This window comes from Hakea prostrata, chromosome 4, assembly GCF_041222555.1.
Source record: "Hakea prostrata isolate BN-2017 chromosome 4, UWA_Hpros_2, whole genome shotgun sequence".
Taxonomy (NCBI): Eukaryota; Viridiplantae; Streptophyta; class Magnoliopsida; order Proteales; family Proteaceae; genus Hakea; species Hakea prostrata.
In genome coordinates, this window is record NC_142603.1 from 28438389 (window position 1) to 28458848 (window position 20460).

The following is a 20460-nucleotide window of genomic DNA, read 5'->3' on the forward strand; positions in this document are numbered from 1 at the left end:
GAGATTCAAAACAAAAGCTTGTTAGGCAAGCTAGCATAGAGATTATGGTCTAAACCTCACTCATATTGGGCAATGTTTTACAAACAGGTCTATTTTCCTCAATGTGATTTCCTTGAAGCAAGTTTAACCTCCAACCCATCTTGGGCTTGGAGAGGGATCTTAGAGGGCAGAAAGGTTCTTCAAGCTGGTCTTTTGTGGAGAGTTGGTAAAGGGGACAACATCAAATTTTGGGAGGACAATTGGTTGCCTAGTAATCTAGGTTTTACGCTTCTTCATCCAGAATTCAGATCGAACCAAGTTACTTGGGTTGTTGATTTGATTGATCAAGATCATCGGAAATGGAAAGAAGATTTGGTGAGAGGATGTTTTCATAGAGAAGATGCTGAAACCATTCTTAAAATTCAGCTTGCCATCTTCCCTGGTGAGGATCAGAGGGTGTGGGGACCTTCCCACAATGGCTTATTCTCAACTAAATCTGTTTATCATTTGTTGTGTGACTTGCTGGATAGATATAATCCTCACTTAAGGGGTGCTGCAGTTCAGCAACTACAAATTCCTAAGGAAGTATGGAAGTCTATTTTCATGTGGAGGGCTCTATCGGGTGGGTTAGCTACTGTTGCGGCTTTAAAATATAGGAATCTAGCATAGGAGGTAGATTGTCCTAGATGTGGAGGGGGTGAAGAAACAATAGAACATATCCTTTTTTACTGTCTGCTTGCTAGAGCTGTTTGGCATTCTTCTCCTCTTGGTTTTGCTGCTCCTCATGCCAATCTTTCTCTTACAGGATTCATTCAAGCATGGAGTAAAGTTGGGGTTGACAAACAAGAATCACAAAATGTCTCCAGCCTTGCGATCTTCATTTGTTGGGAAATATGGCAAACCCGCAATAGGATGTTGTTTGAGGCTGTAATGCATCCCCAGTTGAGATAATTCAGCATGCTATAAGAGAGGTTAGAGATTACTTTGCTGCAAGTACATCTTGGAAGTTGAAGACACTAGCAGCCTCTACTTTGGAAGCATCAAGTCAATGTTGGAAACCTCCTCCTAGGGGAACTGTGAAGCTTAATTCTGATGCATCGCTAAAAAACAGCTTAGGGGGCTTGGGGATAGTGTTGAGAGATTATCAAGGAGCTCCATTAGCTGCAGTCTCAATTCCCTACTCTTTCTCTACACCAATTGAAGGCGAGGCCCTAGGCATTCGAGAAGGTTTGCTACTTGCAGCAGCTGAAGGGATTGATCATTTGCAGGTAGAAAGTGATTCCTTAGTCCTGATTAACACTATTAATTCATGAGTTTCTACTCCAATGGGTCTTTTGAACATTGTGGAAGACATCATTCATTTGGCTTCCTATTTTATTTCATGTAATTTTTCTTTTGTTCCTAGGGGATGCAATACTGTTGCTCATTCCCTAACTGGGAAGGTTGTTAACTCGACAAGGAGGACTATCTGGCCAAATTCCTCTTCTTGGTTGTTAGATTGTATAACTCTGACACCTTGTATGATGCTTGCTCTTTGAAATAAATTTCGGTTTATCAAAAAAAAAAAAAAAGTGGATAGTCACAAATGAGAGACACTTAAGTGGGCGCCCTGCAAAGCGTGTTCATATTATTATCATGTGTTTTTAGTCCATGAATGATTTGACGATAGACATTGTGTTGTTGTGCTTCCATCACCACCACGTATATTTTTACCTACATAGCCATCACAATCAAGAATCGAGCATTAAAGGATTGATGATTATTCAGTTTCAATTCAATATGATCCTTAGTCAAATCAGACGAAATCGGCTGATTTTCCTCAAACGATCCACTTTTTCAGATCAACTCAAGAAATGGTCAATAAATCATAAATGGAAGAATCACCTTCTCAAAACTATGACAACAGTGCTGGTTCTGTTAATATTGTTAAGGTTAGGCCAACAGAGAGCGATCAGAAAGAAAAAAGGAGAAGAAAGAAACAGCAAATTTGGTGCAGAAGGAAGATGGAAATGGTCATTCGTCTATCCTTGGAAACAGTCATTCATATATTCAAGAACCTTGCTCCTGGCTGCTGCTCATTCAGGAACCTTGATCCTGGAAACGCTCATTCGTTTATTTGGAGAGGCCTCTCCCTTTAAATGTAAGCTTCACCCTCCGAAAATTAGTTGAGGCATACAAGCTGGTCTTAGCAAGGTTGAGAAAATTTCTTTTTGACAATACTGGGAAAAAGATACCACCTTGATGCAATATTATAAAAAGCGAACCCGATGCCAAAGGCTTCGAACATGCAGATTCTGTAATAAACTTCCCAGATTTTATTTGCAGTGTGGTTCCAAAGGATTGTGAAGTGAGGAAGTGTGATGCTACCTTAATGGCAATTTTACCAGATTGAATTCATCGAGTAAAGAGGAAATCATTATTAGGGTAGAAACTTCAATAAATTTTAGCGATGAAGCATAGAATGGACTAATGGAAGATGTTATGGATTGATGAATAGTTTCATTCCCTGCTCTGAGTGACAGCATTAACTCTCCAACCACCATGATGTAGTCACAACTTTCATTAATAACCTCAGGATTGACCACAGATAACATTGAATCTGAATATTGCTTCAATCACTGCACACTCCTGTGGCTCTCCATCAACCACTTCAGTTTCAAAAGGTTCAACCAAATCCAAACCACATCCTAATACTAATCAGCTGGCTGGTAAGCAACTAATAATCCACCCATTGAACTAGAACCAGTTATCAACTCTGAACCGAACTGAACTCCCCACCAGCCTTGGACATGTACACCTTCCCTAAACCCATGTACATATACATACGCAAGTAGTTCCAAAAGCAAAACAGAGCAATCAAAAACTGAAGGGTAATAAAAGGCCAAGCAACTAAGGGTCACTTTCATCTCATTTGGGTTGACTGCAAATAATTGTAGAAATTCAACATCAAATGGATGGATCAATGCCTTGAGAACTCCTTATATTTTCTCACAGCAGTGCATTTTTTATACCCAAATAACAGGCTGAGATTAAAAGCCTAATTTCAAATTTGAAAAGTCCAAATAGCCTTATAGTTTCTTTGCTTTCTTAGCCAGCTATTTGACATATATGTGCACTGTTGTGCACAGTAGATGATGTTTTTCCACTTTAAGTTTGTTTTTTTTAACAAACTTAAAACATTCAAAGTCAGAAATTATACCGATTTGGGAACATTTACATCCATCATTCTGTCTTAGCGGTAGTTTTTCTTTTTTATTGAAAAAGAAAGCAGAATTTTCCAGGTTTGCCAAAAGACACCTGTTATGTAGAAATAACAGTATCCATCACAAAGAAAAAGACAGACTCCATCAACACTCATTTGCGGGTACTGCTCTCATAAGTCTGCAGAAGCAAGTCATCATAAGGATCCCTCCGTCCAGGTACCTGGCTGATCTGGGCATCCCATGCAAGCTGCGCATTGTGGCGTTCAAACGTCCAGAACCCATAAGGTCGGATTGGTAGGCTCCACATTTCTTTAGTCTTTTTGCAGCGATCCTGCACTGCATAAACGTGCTCCCTGAATTGCCGATCACGCTCCTTTGGGTCCTCCATCATCCTCCTTATCAGATTCTCTGCAAACTCCATAATGAATCCCATCTTACTTCTAATCTGCACCCAAGAGTCAATTATTTATCACAAGGAACGGTAATCATTAATCTACAATAAGACCTAAAAAAGCAGCACACTGTACGGATAAGAATTTGCACTACACAATTTGCAAGTTGTTGGTAGAATAATGGTTCATTACCCTAAGCTTCTAAAAATTACATTTCGGTACTTATGACGTCTCTCAGGTGTCAACCAAGAAAAACAGCTATAGGTGCAGACTACACCACCAACACCGTAAGTGTAGAGATCCAGTGTACACCAGCATAAAATCATGGGCTCAGTTTATGTCTTTGTTCTATAAAGATTTTTATTGTGAAGTTAGAATTTCTTTGGGATTAAAGTTTTGCTTCTACATCCTAGTTTATAGTTTTCACTTACCTAAATATTGTTATTTTAAGAAGAAAGGAAATTATGCACCCCTGGAGTGGCAAAGAATTACATCTACTACTCTTAAGATCTCCAAAGTTGCATCCCTAACCCTGGAAACTAACCCCATTAATTTTATTATGCAATGACAATGTTACCCTTTTTAAAATCCACCCTGCAGGTCTAAAAGTGGAGTACTGGATCGGATGTATCTTAGGGTCAAATGCTGGGTTCCTCTCCGCCCTCTTAAAATTCTCACTAGCTGGTGCCCCGGGTGAGGCGGCAACAGCTCCTCTTACTGAGGGTACACTCCCAACACTCATCACTCCTCTCTCAGTGTGCTAGATAATAGACATCTCCTCTTCCATCCTGATCAATCATTGCACTGCAACAAAAGTTGCTGCAAATCTAGAACCTTTGCAAATCATTGAGACATTGCTCAAAACATACTCTTCTAACACATTAACGGATTGCTGGTTTGTTGCCCATCTCAAACACAAGATAGCTATTTATCTCATCAAACTACCAACCAAGTGAAGGCAATTTCAAAGCCTTGGCACAATTCAGAAATCAGAGGTTACAGCAAACAAAGAGAAACTTTAACGATGAATCAGACAGGAACTCCTTCAAGCCCAAATTCAGAAATCAGAGGTTACAGAGAACAATGAAAAACTTTAACGATGGATCTGACTATACATGAGTCACAACATGAAGACCCAAAAAGAGGAAGGCTCCAGGGTAAACATATGCCCAGAGCTTGGATATTATTTAGACAGTCAAAAAAGTGAAACTAATAGAGGACTTGGAAAAGATAAGATTTTGGCCTTTGGTGTTTAGTTAGAGCTTTATGCTTCAGCCACCATCAGAATCTTCTATGTATTTCTTTCAAATTTCCTCAATAGATTTGGCTTGGGACTTCCAAAGACCAATGAAGAAAATCATGTCATAGAACCTCAACTTGAAAAACTGTCATCAGATTCAACCATACTCCCAGATGTGCAAAAAGTTTGGGGATGATATCAGTATCATCAAAGATAAGTGAGAGAGGAAAGGATATGACAGGACAGGAGAGATGAGGATGCATCAATGGTAAGGAAGTCAACAGAGAAGACACCACCTGGTGGCACATCTAAAAGAGCTGTGAGAGAGGAAGGCACAAGAGAGGATGGGTACTCCCATCAGCCACTTTATTTTTGGATCCTCCTAGTAATGCGAGAGTGTGCAAACGGTGGTGATTGTGATATACTTTTAACTACCGGCCTAAGACAAATGCATCTAAAAGAACGTCCTAACCAACACAACCAGGGAAATTGGAATTGAAATTGAATTAAAACTCGAACCATTCATCCAAAAAAAAAAAAAATCTAACCATTCATCATCTAGGAATTTAAATACTCAAAGCAGATAGACAAAGCAATAAAGAAAAAGCAAAAGAGAAGGGAAGAGACAACAACAACAATAAGCCTTGTCCCAACTAAATGGGGTCGGCAACATGGATTTTTGCCTTCCAATCAGTTCTGTTTGACATCATGCTAGATACAAGGCCTAAGCTATGCATATCCTTTCTCACCACTTCTCTTATGGTTATCTTAGGTTTGCCCTTAGCTCTTCTAGTTCCTTCAATCTAGATTATATCATTTCTACGTACAGGGGCATTCATAGGTCTCTGTTGAATGTGACCGTGCCACCTCAAATGACTTTCTCGAAGCTTATCACTAATGGGAGCAACTCCGAGACCAACTCTAATATGATCATTTCTTATCTTTTCATTCCTAGTTTTGCCACTTATCCATCTTAGCATCCTCATTTCTACTACACTGAGTTTATCTAAAATAAAATATAGTCAGCCACATGATTCTCCATACAGTGATGAAAACTGTTTCCAAGGGTTCCAGAGGACACCCCCCCTAATTGGGTTCCAAAATCCAAACGGCCAATCAAAGCTAGCAAATGACTCCCAAGTGTGTTTTGGTCTTTTTTCAGCCCCTTTTTAGGGCTCAATATGGGTCTGGATAGATTCCCCTTGATTCAAGGGTCATGGATAATAATTTTTTTCTTAGTAATCAGAAGTTTTTGACAATTATTTGAGAGCTTAAGTTGTGTTGAGTTAGGTAATTGTGGATAAGATAAGATTCCTTATCCAAAGGGGTTCTTATTTTTAGAGTTTTTTACACAGCACCCACTATTTTTTGGGTGAAATTAGTGACCACCCAGTATTATGTTGTAAATAACATGGCACCCACTTGAAAAATTACAAGTTTTCCACAATTAAGTTTTGTTGTTAAATGACAGGTAAAATTACCTAAATGCCGTTTACCCAAAAAAATTACCTAAATGCCCTTACCCCCCCCCCCCCCCAATTTAAAGTCATTTTAAATGATCCCACCCAAGGTTGTCAAGGCGACCAAAGCGGTTGGGGCTCCACCTAAGCAACAATAAGGGCGACAAAAGCGGTTGGGTCAAATTTTTTCAATACGACTACTTTTATGCTGATAGATTTCTATTATACGCTAAAAAAACATTCAAGAATCACTCATCTAAAAAAACCAAACATTCAAGAATCATAATTATGAAAGATTATTCAAAACAGAACACGAACATAAGTTCATCTCATCAAGCATCATAACCTATGACTATAACTATATCAAATTATATAAGTATGAAAAAGAAAGTAGTAATTTTACATTTTTACTTACCTCTGCATTATCCATTTAATGATTCATTGATTCCCAATTCCAAAATGACTAACTATTAAGTTCGTACACGGCTTTGTAGAATAAAATTCAAGAAAAAATATTATCATGTACAAAATGTCAAAACGGTGAATGTTTTGGTGTCTAGGCAGCAATAAGGCGACAAGTCGTAGCAATTAGGTGAAAAAGTGATAAAAAATGCATATTAACAAAACGGTTCAAAACAAGGTGGCTGAAAAACCGCCTCACCATCTAGGCAGATGCTTTGACAACCATGACAACTCTCTCTCTCTAATCAAAACCAAAAGCAAACGCATTATTCTTTCAATCCGAACCAAAAGATAAATCTGGAAGCAAACAAACCATTGTCCCTTGATTTGAACCCTTCTGAGCAAAACATGAAGTTTCAGTTCCCTATCTCCTTGTTGAAAACTGCCACAAAGTTAAAGGTGTTCACGATGGGATCCAAGAAGTCCAAATCGACAACTACTAAGAAATCGGAATAAAATGTCGAAGCTACAACTGCTGAAAAAGAAGATCAACACCCCAAACCCAACAACAACAAGAAGGAAATTTTCTCACAGTGAAGTTGCGGGTTGAAGAGTTTCCCATCACTTCTCTGTCCACCAGAGACAACAGTTCAAGTGGCTCTAGAGAAAACTTCAGAAGCAAAACAGCTCCAATGAAGCGGCTATAGATGACAAGAGATTTTCAAAGGATGTGGTGCAGAAGTATCTAAAGATGATTAAGCCTCCCTATGCAAAGGTTTCGAGGAGGTATGGGAAGAAACTGAAGTAACAATTGAGGTCAAGGAAGGCAGGACAGACAACTGTTCCTTCTCCGGCACGGACGACGACACTAGTGTCCTCTCCAAAAGCAACTAAGAACCACCATGTCTGCCAAGAAGTGTCTTCACTAGAAAGGCATTTAGGTAATTTTACCACCCATTTAACAGCAAAACTTAACTGTGGGTAACTTGTAATTTTTCAAGTGGGTACCATGTAATTTATAGCATAATGGTGGGTGATCACTAGTTTCACCCCAAAAATAGTGGGTGTCGTGTCAAAACTCTTGTTTATATTTTGGAAGTGTACTTGGGTCCCAAGTCAAGTGTATTTACAAGATTCCAATCCTAGAGTTGTGGTCTTGTAATAATTTGATTATGTTTAGAGTGTTTTGGTTTAGAGTTCAAATCCTAATCTATTAAGGATTCCCAAACTCAATCAATGTCTTTCATTTTAGGCTATAAATAGCTCTTTATTGCATTGAAATTTTCAGTCTGGATTATTGAATGAAAAGTTCTTGAGTAAGGACCCCCTCGATGGATTGAGAAAAGTTCCTTCAATATTCAGCATCTTCATTCAAATTCCAGCATCTTCTTCAGCTTCTTCAGCTTGCGATAGTCCAAGAACTTTCAAAATTCCAGCAGCCTTCAAGTGTCCTCCCATCAAGTAAGGACAACCCCAACCCCTTCCCTACCCTTAGCCACCCTCCCAAACCCTAAAACCATGACCCCAATCCCCTTCTCACCCCTTTTCTAATTTTCTGGAATTTTTCTGCAATTTTCGGAGTTTTCCCAGGAGCTAAAATTCAAGGTCAGATCTATGGCAATCTAACCGTTAGATCTGTCCCAAACTTTAGGAACATTACCCCCTAACTGTAAAGACCTTCCCTCTCAGTTTCAGCCCAATCAGACCATCTAAACCCTAAATTCCCTAAAGTCTGAAAACTCTGTACTTCATCTTCTTCCTTAGAAGAATTCTGCAGAATGTTAAAAGCTTCTAAAACCCTAAGTTTAGATCATCCAGACCTCCAAAACCCTCTGACACATTAAACCCTAGTTCTAGAAAAAAGATAGGTCTCCATCTACCCCAGCCAAACTTGCTAAAAACCCTAATTTATGATTTCTGATAAAAAAAATTAAAAAATAAAAACCAGAACCCTGTTCATACTGTGACTAAGTTTGTGAGTGAAAATACCCTTTGAAACCCTAGAATTCTCACTCTTCTTCGCTTGAACTTCCTAGGCAACCATATATCTAGAGAAATTACTGCAATACCCTTAGCCCTAGATCATAGTTTACATCACTTCCCCAAACCCTGGGACCTCTTATTCGGACTAAGGGTATTTTGGTCATTTTTGGCAATTTCATGGTGTCCTCGGTCTAGATCCCATTAAGTCCAATTTATTTTCTAGACCCTAAATCTATTTTTATTTCTCATTTGGATGTGAGTTTTTGTGAGTTATTGCAGAGCCCTTGTCTAGATGTGATTCCTAGTCGTGCTGGGATCCCCTAGTTTGAATCTACTTTATATTACGAATCCATATCTACTCTTAGAATCCTACTTGGATCTCTCTAGAGTAAGTTATGATAGAGTCCTTTTTATGTGAGAGGTTGTTAGTCAAGTAAGTGTTTAATCAGAATTAGTAAGTCTATCTCAAGTGAATTAGGTTTCCAGTCTTAGTCTTAGTTTACTTCTTATTTTGAGGTTATTAATGAAGCCTCCAACCTCTATAATTGCAAGTTGAATTGAATAAAAAATTAAGAGTTTGGAGACAAATAAAGTTGTGGCTTCCTTGGGAGGGCCACGGCGGATTTGAGTGCATCTTCCTCAAGTTCAGCCCTTCTTCTTCGGTTCCAGCATTCTTCTTCAAGTGCAGCTGCAATTAACCATCTCCAAGTCAGAGAACACAACCCCAGCCCATTGCTAGCCTCTTTCCCTTCTCCTAACCTACCACAAGCATCCCTAACCCTTCCCCTCTTCTCAGCGGCAGCAAGTATCCCCCTGATGGGGACATCACACGTCCACCCACGGTCCGCTGCTACCAGAGATGAAGACAACCACCTTGGCAGCTTTTGGCTTGGTTCATTGAGGAGAGAGAGGAGACCTACAAGTAAACTGTCACCTGGACCCTTAGGACCATGCTCCACACCTTTTTTTGTTACATTAGTTTTGTCTTGGATTTCATTTTACTGTAAGGGCAGTATAGGAAATTTTCCTCTATTTCATTAAGGATATTTAGGAAAGGATTTTTCTTATTTACTAACATCTAAAGCACCAAAGGGGACTACAAAAATTTTAGAAAGAAAGGATCGCAAATCAGCACAAGGAATTCTCTCTCTCCTGGTGGAACTCTCCCTTCTCTCTCTCAACAGGTCCTCTTCTTCCTCCTCTCGATCTTCTCTTGAGACTGAAATTTCCAGCATTCTCCCTCCTCCTAAATCCAGCAATTATCCTTGCCTGATTTCCCCTTTTTCTTCTTCTTTCTTTTTTTTTCTCCCCCCAAATCTTACAGCAGCCCTGTTTTCTGCCAATAGCCTTCCTTCCTCGCCTCTTTTATTTCCTCCTCTCCTACACATATCCCCTATCAGCTTACTTCCTTCATCTTTTTCTCCTCTTTTCTCCCTACCCACGACTGTGCCCCGAATAAGTTTTTTTCTCCCTCCCTTTTTTCTGTTGAAATTCCTTGCAGCAGAAGTATTTTATTGCAATCTCTATTTTCTCTCATCCCCATTTTCCTTGTTGCTTCTCTTCACTTTCTCCCCTTTACAGTAAAAATCCCCTGCAGTTTTATTTGATCCCATTATTTGAGATCGCTGGTTACATTACTACATGCTCTATTATTCTAAGTGTTTTAAATTTTGAAATTTCACCAAGATTTCAATGTTTTGGTACACATCGGGACAAAATATGAGTCGAAATGGAAAAGTATGAAATTCCAATTGAAATTTCTGAAATTTCATCGCAGAAGTCCTTACCTTTACGACATTTCATTTAAGATGGATTGGCTGTTTTATGAGGATGATGCTACCAACATAAGGGCAGTTCCGACTCGATGACATGGGCTGGTATGTCCACCATTCGCAAAGGCAAGTCTACGGGGTTGAGAGAATGTAGCCACCACAGCAACAACAACATCTATTATTAAGTTATTTTAGTGTGATGTGTACTATAAATTAGTGATTTGTAATTCTTCATATATTGTTATACCATACGCTATTGTTTTAACCATGTACTACTAACTACTGAATTCTACACTTGTACTTGACTACTTGTATATTAAATTTTAGTTGTTGTCTTTTTTGTTGCATTTTAATGATCTTAGGTTCTCTTGCATCATATCCATATTTGCATTGATTTAAATTCATGTCCCAGACTTCCAATTTCATCGGCATATAGCCAGGCATGTGCCAATCAAGAACACCCCTTTATATAATTATTTTCTTACATACTTTTTAAGACCCTAAAACAAGATTCTTAATATCTTTCAATTTAGCCATCCAAATCCCCCACCATACTTAGAATTATATCCCTATATTACTACCTACATCCCATTCAAGTTTCAACCCATTCTAACACCAATAGACCCCAAGCTTCCATCTCAAGGAATTTATCCCATATCCCCCATGGAATGGGTTTCATATATTTGACATATTTGACCATAAAACATTAATCTAACATTTACCCCCAGGAAATCATCATTTCACAGCCCATATCAAAAAGGAACCACATATCCCCTGAATTCCCAAAACCCCAGTTACGCCATGCCTAAAATTTCATCACTTTTAATTTCAAAACTAAAAGTGATGAAATTTACCCATAACCAACCCATTCCATTCTACCCTAGGGTATTCTAAACCCTAATTAACCATTGACTCTATCAAAGGATCCTAGAGTGAGCCTAAATCTAGGGCAACATCCCTACAAGCTAAACCCTACAATTTGGTTCGCAACACCTAATAATGAAATCCTTCAAAACCTAAGTTCAATTCAAAATCTGAAATTACTAAACATCAAGATTTCAAGCTCTAAAACATAAACCCTAAACCCCTAAGACTAGCTGAATCTATCCTAACCCTAAAACCTATAGAATTTATCAAAACCCCTCCACCGAAGGGTATTCCAGCCTTAGAAGACTGCTGATTTTCAGCGAGGAGGATCGTGGAGTGAGCCTAGATCTACGGCATTATTCCAATCTGCTTAACCGTAGATCCTGGTCGCATCAAGGGGAGAGGGAAAGTAACAGCAATTAGGTTGAATTGGGTTTTCAATTTAGTTGGGATTGGGAGAGAGTTGCAAAAAAGGTAGGAAGGGTTGGGAAGGGTTGCTGTACAACTTTGACCTAAAAGAACATAACACCCCCCTCTCCACCAAAAAAATAGCGTGGAGGTCTTTGAACCCTAAATAACAACTCCAGACACGTACGAAAAGACTTCTCTATCCTGAATTTTAAAAATTGTGGGAGAGTTACGTAAATTATTTTCATGCTTGGCATAAACACTCAAGTTTTATGCCCACAAAAATTGGACCATAATCATTAAAAATAAAAATAAAATAAAATAACCTACAGGGAAAAGGCCCAGTAATGTAACTAGGATTGGCAGCCATAGGCAACTCAGATTTTGAGCCCCAAAACATACCCTAAAAGGTGCATTTGTAGGCTGGCCAAAACATGATGGGCAAGAGTCGTAATTAACGACCCCTTGGAGTCTCAAATAATTTTAGGATCCAACGTCTACTTTCTGTTTTTCGATTGCACAAGTGATTAGAGTCTTAGTCTGGTTTTAGGATTCCCAATTAGAGGAGATCTCCTTAGTCGTACTCCACTTTCTTCAAGGCATGGTTATCAAAGCGTCCCTCCTAGGCGGCAAAGCGGTTTTGAACCGCTTAACTAAGGGGCTGATTTCTTGCCGCTTTTTTTCTTAGGCACTACTGCTTTGCCGCCTTTTGCGCCATATTGCCACCTAGATGCTAAAGTAACCGCTTTTTTTACATTTTGTAATTTGTGCATATTATTTTTTCTTTTTTTTAATCATAATTTATTCTACAATGCCGTATATAAATGTAAATATGTTAGCCATTTCGGAATCGAGGCCCAATTTGCAAATGAACTCCGAGGCCCAAAGTGCCTATCGGAAACAGAATGTGAAGCATGAGCCATATTCAACATTGATAATCAATGAATCATTAAATAAACAAATGACTAGGAAATCGGAATAATGAGATCTATTAATATATCATGTCGGCACTGTTTGATTAAAAAAAGGGAAAAATGGATACATCAATTCTGATTACTGATCTATGCACAAGAGTACAAGACACTTATTTGGCATCACACTATCATAGAGGTAAGTAAGAATGTAAAATTACTACTTTCATTTTCATTTTTCACATTGATTACTGATATAGTACATACTACATAATTATTGTTATGAATCTTATGATGCTTGATGAGATGAAGTTATGTTTTTAATCTTCTTTTGGATAATTTTTCATAATTGTGATTTTTAAATGTTTTTTATTTTTTTATTTTTATGAATGTGATTGTTGAATGTTTGTTTGATACTTTAGTATATTATAAAAAGTATTTGTATTAAAAAGTAGTTATATTAAAAATATTGACTAAACCGCTTTAGTTGCTTTATTGCCGCCTAAGCGCCGCTTATTCGCCTAAACACCAAGACATAGCCCCAGTCGCTTTCTGCGCTTTAATAACCTTGCTTCAAGGAGTTTAGATCCACATTTTGTTTTAAGTCTGAGTCCGTGGTTAACAAGTTATCAAAGTGTCTTTGTCTGAGTTGGAGTCCCAGTTAGTTGGTTGTTTATTCTGCAAGTTATCCATGTTCAAGAATTCTCTAGAAGACTCATTTTCTATTTGTTTTAAGAGTTGTTGAGTTGTAGTGGATTCCATAAGTTGATTCCACCTAGGTTACCTAAGTTGAGTCAAATTGGTTACGTAAGCCAGTTATTCCTTGGGGCTAAAGAGGGCCCCCCCCCCCCCCAAAAAAAAAAAAAAAACCCAGCCCCAAGAAAAATGTAACAAGGGAGATCTGATTGAATAAAAAAGGGAACTGAATGGATACTTGAATGGGAGTCATGGGTTCCCAAGGAGGGAAGCCAACGGCTGCTAGTGTTTTCTGATTTCTGCATTTCCAGCTTTATCTTCTTCTTCAAGTTTATAGCAGCCTAGATACAATCACATTCCAATTCCATCAACCCTCAAGAGATCCTTCACCCCAACCAAGTACACCCCCAACCCCCTACCCTAACCTATTCCCCTCCCCACCCCTTGCACAAGATCTGAAACCATCCCCCATGGCCTGCAGCAGTAACAGCAGCCCTCCCAATCTAAACCCTAGTATCACCCTCCCCCTAGGATTGCACCCCTCTTCCCATTTTTCTAAATCCATCACAGCCCCACCCTTCATCAGTTCAGTAAAAACCCGCAATTCAACTTCAACCTTTAGAAACTCTAACCCTAGTTATACTAAAACTCTCATAACTCCCAAACCCCTCAGATAAACCCTAAATCCTTTTAGGATTACCTTCTCCACACCCTCACCCTCTCAACCCCCCCCCCCCCAAAAAACGCCAAAAAAAAAAAAAAAAAAAAAAACCCTAATCAAGAGTCCTAAGACAAATAGGAAACCTAGTTTTGAATGTGGCCTTAAGAAATAAATTCTGTAACTACAGAGCAATACAACAGAATTAATTCTCCCAAGTTTCAGCCTTAGCACAGCCTGGCTGAACCCTATCTTCCCCTCCAAAATCATTCCCCTCTCAACTGTAGACCAAAGCCTTGGAAGTCAAAACCCTTGACCGCAGGTTAGAATTGAGCAATACTAGCTGCTGTGCACAACCAAATACTTGATTACAGAATTTGTGAACCCTAATTCAGCTTGGAACCCTAAGCAGTTGGTGTATTGCAGTGTGCTAGTAGCTGTCCTTCAAGAGTTGACTGAAAATCAGACCTAAAACTTCAAAATTAAACCCTAATCTGCTGCTTGTTCTACTTGAGAGTTTCCTGAAGACTGGCCCAGACCCTGGGTTACAGTACCCAGCATCCCATCTCTGTCAACCCCAGGTTGATTTCAAAAGGGCAAAAGTACATCTAATTCAGTGTTGGATCTGCATCAACACCACAGACATTTTAATCTCATTACACACATTGAATTTCAGGATCCCTAAACCAATATCAGAAGGCAGAAATGTCAATCAGGAAATAGTATTCACATGATTTTAAAGTTCATTAAATTCATCCAGCAGGCTGAACATGCTAGCACCCAGAAGTACAAAACAGAAATAATATTCCTTGTGAGATAATAGTTGTGTAATCAACTTTATCCCCAACAAATATCTATGTATAACTCAGATTAGTGAAGTAGAGGTCTTTTTGCTATAACTCATTGAAAGTAATGTTCACTTTATCTTTTTGCTGTAACTCAGTTTAGGAAAGTTATCCCAAACAGAGATTGCTTTATATATTATAAGTAAAACACATTAGGAAAGAGATTCTCATGTGGAGCTGTCTCCCCTCTTCTTCCATTCGTCTTCTCCCTCTTCTCCCTTCTTCTCCCTTCTTCTCCCTTCTTCTTCCCTGTTGTTCTGGTCTTTCCAGTTGCATGGACTGCTACAGAGACCAAGTAGTCACAGGTTCAAGCCTAAAAACACCTTTCTACGAAAGCAGGGGTAAAGCTGTGAACCTTATGACTCTCCCCAAATCTGCAGTGGCAGGAGTATTGTGCACAGGATAAACCCTATTTTTTCACACTGTGACATCATACACAAGAATGACCCATTTGTAACCACTACATTAGTCTACCTCCATAATTACCTCCGTAACAGCCATAGATGCAAGTTTGACCAACTAAGCATCAAATTGTCAACCCAAGCTGGGATAATCAACCTAAACCCAGATAAACCCAAACCCAACCATGTCAATTTTATGCAGTCAAACAAAATAGGGGATGCTGGTTTATTCAAGCTAAGTTGAGTTTGGCATAGCAAGATATGATTCATGCAAATCTGGAAAGATTAAAAAGAAGGTGGAGAAAATCAAAAGTCTCAAACAAAACATACTACCACCAGATCAGGCTCTGAACTTGACACTAAAACAAGTGCATACACATAGTTACCAAATATTTCAGAATATGAAAATTTGGGGTTTCTGAACCAGACGTCCCCTCAAGAATGGAAAACAAAATAACACATATAGAAGCCAATATAACAACATATAAGATGCAATAGTACAAAAGCTAGTATCAAGATATAGAGAGATTGGTCATGTTGTCTTGATGGGAATTTGGAAACCAACAGATAGATAGCCGCAAGTTATTTATCTCTCTGTAGATACCAACTGCCAAGCCAAAAGCAAGTAAATGACTTAAAACTTGGTTTTGATTCAAAATGGAATCCATGATCAGGACCCAAAATATAATTTGATCTGGAACATAGGGTTCATGATAATTGATTCACAGTTTTGACTTGCATATCTTAACCGCTTGATTTCCCTTTTTTCTGATTTTCTTTTTCTCCTTTGATGATCGGGAATCAAAAACTAAAGCATAGTTCTTTTGTGATAGACTTGTTTCTTCCTTTGGTCATTTTAGATATATTTTCCAGCACATAAAAGTGACTGATACAGAATTTCTTTTTATTTTGCAACATAATATTGAAATCTCAAACTGGCGCGCGCTGTCTTCAGTTCTTTATACTGTCTGTTTCTTTTTCTTATTAGTAATTATGGGAGTTTGTTTGTTGGCATTTTATCTAAAACTTTTGGAGTTCCGTGATTTGATGTTCCCAGGTTTTGATAAGCTAGGCATTTCCCATGGACATCTCATGCCAAGCTTTAGGGTAATATTTGCCTTCTGTTTGTACCATCACGTTGAAGTTTATTTTTTATTCTTAATAAATTTCAGTTTCAGAACACTTTCTCATAATACAATCTTGCCATCTATTGTGGCCTCCTACTAGCCTTGCATTGGTTTATTTATTTAGATTTGGAAGGAAACCCTGCTGAAACCATATAGTTTTCCTTGTTTGTTCCTCACTTTCTTTTAAAACATGCAGACATTCATTGGTTTAGTGGATAAATTATAAGTTGATGGGTTTGGTCTGAGGGCGTGATTGGGAAATACTTAAAATGTAATTGCCTTCTAAATGGCAGTACAAGATCAGTTTAGACTTCTTTGTTTAGAAATGACTCTAGGATGGGGTTACATACATGGCCTTTGGTCCAAGGGTTTCTAATTTCAATTTCCTAAGCCACCTTTATGGGCCTAAATTATGGGTAAGAATAAGTTGCATGCCAGATTAGTTGTTTGTTTGTATATTAGGCTTATTTTAAGCTGTTTAGAATTATCTCAGTGAAGAGATTCTAAGTGGATTTCACTGAGAGATTCTATGTGAATAAATGCATGCTGTAATTAGTTGTCAGTGAGTGCTTTAATGGGGCTGAACTAGTATTCTTTTAGTCAGTTGTGTATTGACTCTGTTTGCTTCACTCTAGTCAACCTATGTTGCCCAATAGTTTAAAAATGAGTTAGGCCTTCCTTTTTAATATAAGAGTATACTTATTGAGTATTCAAAATACAGTTTTAAGAAGGGTTGGGGAGGGCAAGTATTCAACAGAATTTTGACAATGAAAATGCTTTTTGCTGCTCTACTCCATTAAAGATTTGTCTTATGTTTATTAAGGTTGGTGGGATTGGTGATCCCAATCCATACCTTGTGGTGTGAAGCACTGAAGCCTGTGCGGATTGTTTGAAGGAATCCGTATGTGATATGACTGATAACTTACCATGGGATGCCTAGGTGGCTTGTTTTGGTTATTTTGTGGGAGCTTCCATCCTATTTGAATTTGACTCTGAGATTGATGCTGGTGATAGTTTTTCCCTAGGGGTGTCAAAAAAAACCCGTTGACCCGGCCCAGGCCAAGCCCACCCTAAGCCCGGCCCGATCTCAGCCTGATTTTTTCAATCCGAAGGACGGGCTTGGGTTACAAAATGATCAACCCTGATAGGGCCCAGCCCAACCCGACCCTATGGTAGTGTAATCTATTTAAAGTTGTATTTATAATTAAATGTAATACAAGCACAAAAGCAAAACAGGTGCAGCGCTGGTCTGTTGGTAGAATCAATACTCTTCAATGGTAAGAGTGCGGGTTTGATTCTAGCAATGGCACTTTTATCCTTTTTTTCAAAAATAAAAACTAGGGTTTAGGGTCAGGGTTAATTAGGGCCAACCCAACCCTATCAAGGCTAATCAAGGCGGCCGGGTTGGGGGGCCTTGTTAGGGTTAGGCTAGGGTTGGTAATTCTAAACCCTAACAGGGTTGGGTAGGGTTTGGGTTTCAATTTCAACCTCTAGTTTTGGGTTAGGGTTCAAGGTTGGCCCGACCCAACCAAGCCCTTGGACACCCCTACTTTTCCCCCTTCTCAAAATTTCTTCCCCAAACCCTGAACTCATCTTAGATCAAACCGACCGTTAAAACAGCCCCTTTCTTTGATTCAATTCTCCTCACAATCCAAGTCCCATCCTAAATTGACCATCCTAAATCCTGAATTCCTTCATCTCCCTCTTTCAAAAATACAAATCCTATCCCTAATTATTGCTGATGAATCATTCCCGCTCAATTCCCTTCATTAAAATTTAGTTCAACCTTTAGTTATCAGTTTCTAGTTGGTTTCCTACCAATCTAAAAGGCCAGAACTACATCATAGGGTCAAGGTCAAAGGTCAGGCTAGTAAAGGTCAGCATCAAGGTCAGGGTTAGCCAGACCCTAGATCGCATGCAGTTCATGGTCAATCAAGGTCAATCTGTGCCAACCTAATTAGGGAGGGCTTGGATTGGGCTGAGCTGAGCTCAGTAGGTCTGGTTTTGGGTTAAGGCTTTCAAATTTATTGCCACTAAAATGAATGAGAAAGTACTCACATTTAACTCATAACCATTGCCCCCTAAATTGAATTGCTTGTTTCCTAACCAAAGTAAACTTGAAATGAAAAGAGACATCAGCAAACAATAACAATCCCCCGCCCCCAGAAGGTGGGAGGAGGGAAAGAACAAAAAGAAAAGGAACTTGTGCAGACCAATCCAAATATAGCAGATAATATTCAGTTACAAAATTGTAATTCTCCATATCAAATTAGATTATTCAAACATGAGCTAAATAATCATATTGGTGTTTCTAACAACCATGTAACTCCAAAATTTAAGCGAATTTCATCAAGCAAAGAATCTTGATTAATCTAATATAGTTGATGATTCTGGCACATCCAATATGTGAGAATCATTTTTTTTTATTGTCAGTCCTATTCAAGGTACGAGCTAGAAACACAGCAATCTACTATAGCATACTGAAAATAAGAATCCCATAATCAACATTTCAAGAAGGTATTTAGTGTGCATCGTGCAAAGAGCTCAGACCATTCAAAACTTAGAAATAGATCAAGCGAAGAGCTCAGACTATTCCAAGTTATATTATATGACTGCTTTATGCTCAGTAACTTTTATTTCCATTTTGAAGTTTCGCCAGTGAACCCAAGAATCTTGATTAGAATCGACATTGATTCATGCATTTGAAAGTTAAGCTACCAAATTTACCGAATCAATCGGCTATTATTTATGATTCCGGCACATCCATTATGTGAGTATTATTTGTTTTGATTGTCAATCTTATTCAAGATACAAGGAAGAAACAGAGGAATCTACCGTAGCATACTGAAAATCAGAATCCCATAATCAAAATTTCAAGAAGTACTTTGGTGCGAATCGAGTCACGGATGATGGGAGGCACGATGAATGTATAAACTATTTTCTAGTTTTATTAAGCACAAAATAAGGATTGAATAATTAAAAGTGTATGCACAAACTCCTGCCAAACTAGGCATTATAGAAAAACTAACAGAGTGAAGATATTTGAAGGAACAAAAAAACTAACTACCAAAGAAGCCAAGAAAGTTTAAATAGGAACAGAAAAAACCTACGAAGACACAGATATGGGGACATATAACCCTAAAGTCTAAACCGTTCGTTCTGATATCGGATCAAACAAAAGGAAAACACTTCTTCCAGAAGGAGATCAACGGAACAAAACCCTCAATCATTCGACTGTTTGAAGGGAAATCAAAGAGAGTTTGGAGATCAACATACCTACCTGTCTGTCGAATGGAAGAGGTTTCCGCTGTGTTTCGTCGCAGCGCTCTCGTCGTCGAAGGTCTCTCTCGTAGCTGGACTTTTTTGGATTTAAATATAGGGAAAAATATAAATGAAGAGCATTTCCACTCCTTCGCTCAGAGATATACCATTTTTCTTTTTTATTTTGATCTATTTACCAAAATAATTGGAAAAAATCGTTTTGAATGAAAACGAAAAAAAATAAAACGTTCGGTGCATAATAGAGAAAACCATTTCGTAATTTATAGTAAGTCTAGTATAATTTCTACCGGAAAAAGAAATTATTATTGATAATCTTTTGAGATAATTATTGTTGTCGGCTATACTATAGCTTAATTATTAAAAGGACCTATTGCTCCTCTCAATTCAAATCGTATTAAAGAGACAATTACAGTTGCATATTTTTCTTTTCTTTTTTTGGTTTGCAATTGCATATTTAATATTTATTTTACCCTTATAAAATTAAGAAATGGAAAACAATATCGACTAGCTAGAAAAAAAAACCTATCAAGTACCAATTTTAGAGTTGTATCTTTATTATTTTGAATTCGAAAAAAATAGTACTTAAATTAATTTTTTTGCTAAGAAAATGAATTTCCTAAAATTGATAACACCAAATTAGATAGTAAATAACTGAAAATCTAATGGAAGTAAGAACCTCTTAAAATTGAGAACATCAAATTCGAAAGTAAATAACAAAAACTAAATTTAAATATATTTTGCCTTTTTTATTTTTTCTGCCAATGCAGGATTGCTAGAGGGTAAAGATCAATATTTCTCAGTGAAGAGGTCATGGGTTTGATCCTTGCAGACAGT

General features: G+C 38.1%; 1 protein-coding gene across 3 annotated transcripts; it reads right to left on the bottom strand.

Annotated features, from left to right (window-relative positions):
• Window positions 1-2939: 2939 nt before the first annotated feature.
• Window positions 2940-19795, bottom strand: LOC149018646 (NADH-ubiquinone oxidoreductase). Of its 3 annotated transcripts, none has more exons than XM_089152807.1 (2): window positions 19455-19587; window positions 2940-3627 (listed from the first exon to the last, which is right to left on the bottom strand). In XM_089152807.1, the coding sequence occupies exon 2, from the start codon at window positions 3613-3615 to the stop codon at window positions 3334-3336; it is 282 nt and encodes a 93-aa protein (XP_089008933.1). In that variant the 5' UTR covers window positions 3616-3627; window positions 19455-19587; the 3' UTR covers window positions 2940-3333. The 3 variants fall into 3 exon arrangements, with proteins under 3 accessions (XP_089008933.1, XP_089008932.1, XP_089008931.1); XM_089152806.1 differs by lacking the exon at window positions 19455-19587 and adding an exon at window positions 19625-19795 and having other exon boundaries at window positions 2941-3627; XM_089152805.1 differs by lacking the exon at window positions 19455-19587 and adding an exon at window positions 19621-19792 and having other exon boundaries at window positions 2943-3627.
• Window positions 19796-20460: the final 665 nt, after the last annotated feature.

Excerpts from the sequence above, each read along its gene's own strand:
- LOC149018646 (XM_089152807.1), bottom strand. The coding sequence starts at position 3,615 with ATGGGATTCATTATGGAGTTTGCAGAGAATCTGATAAGGAGGATGATG.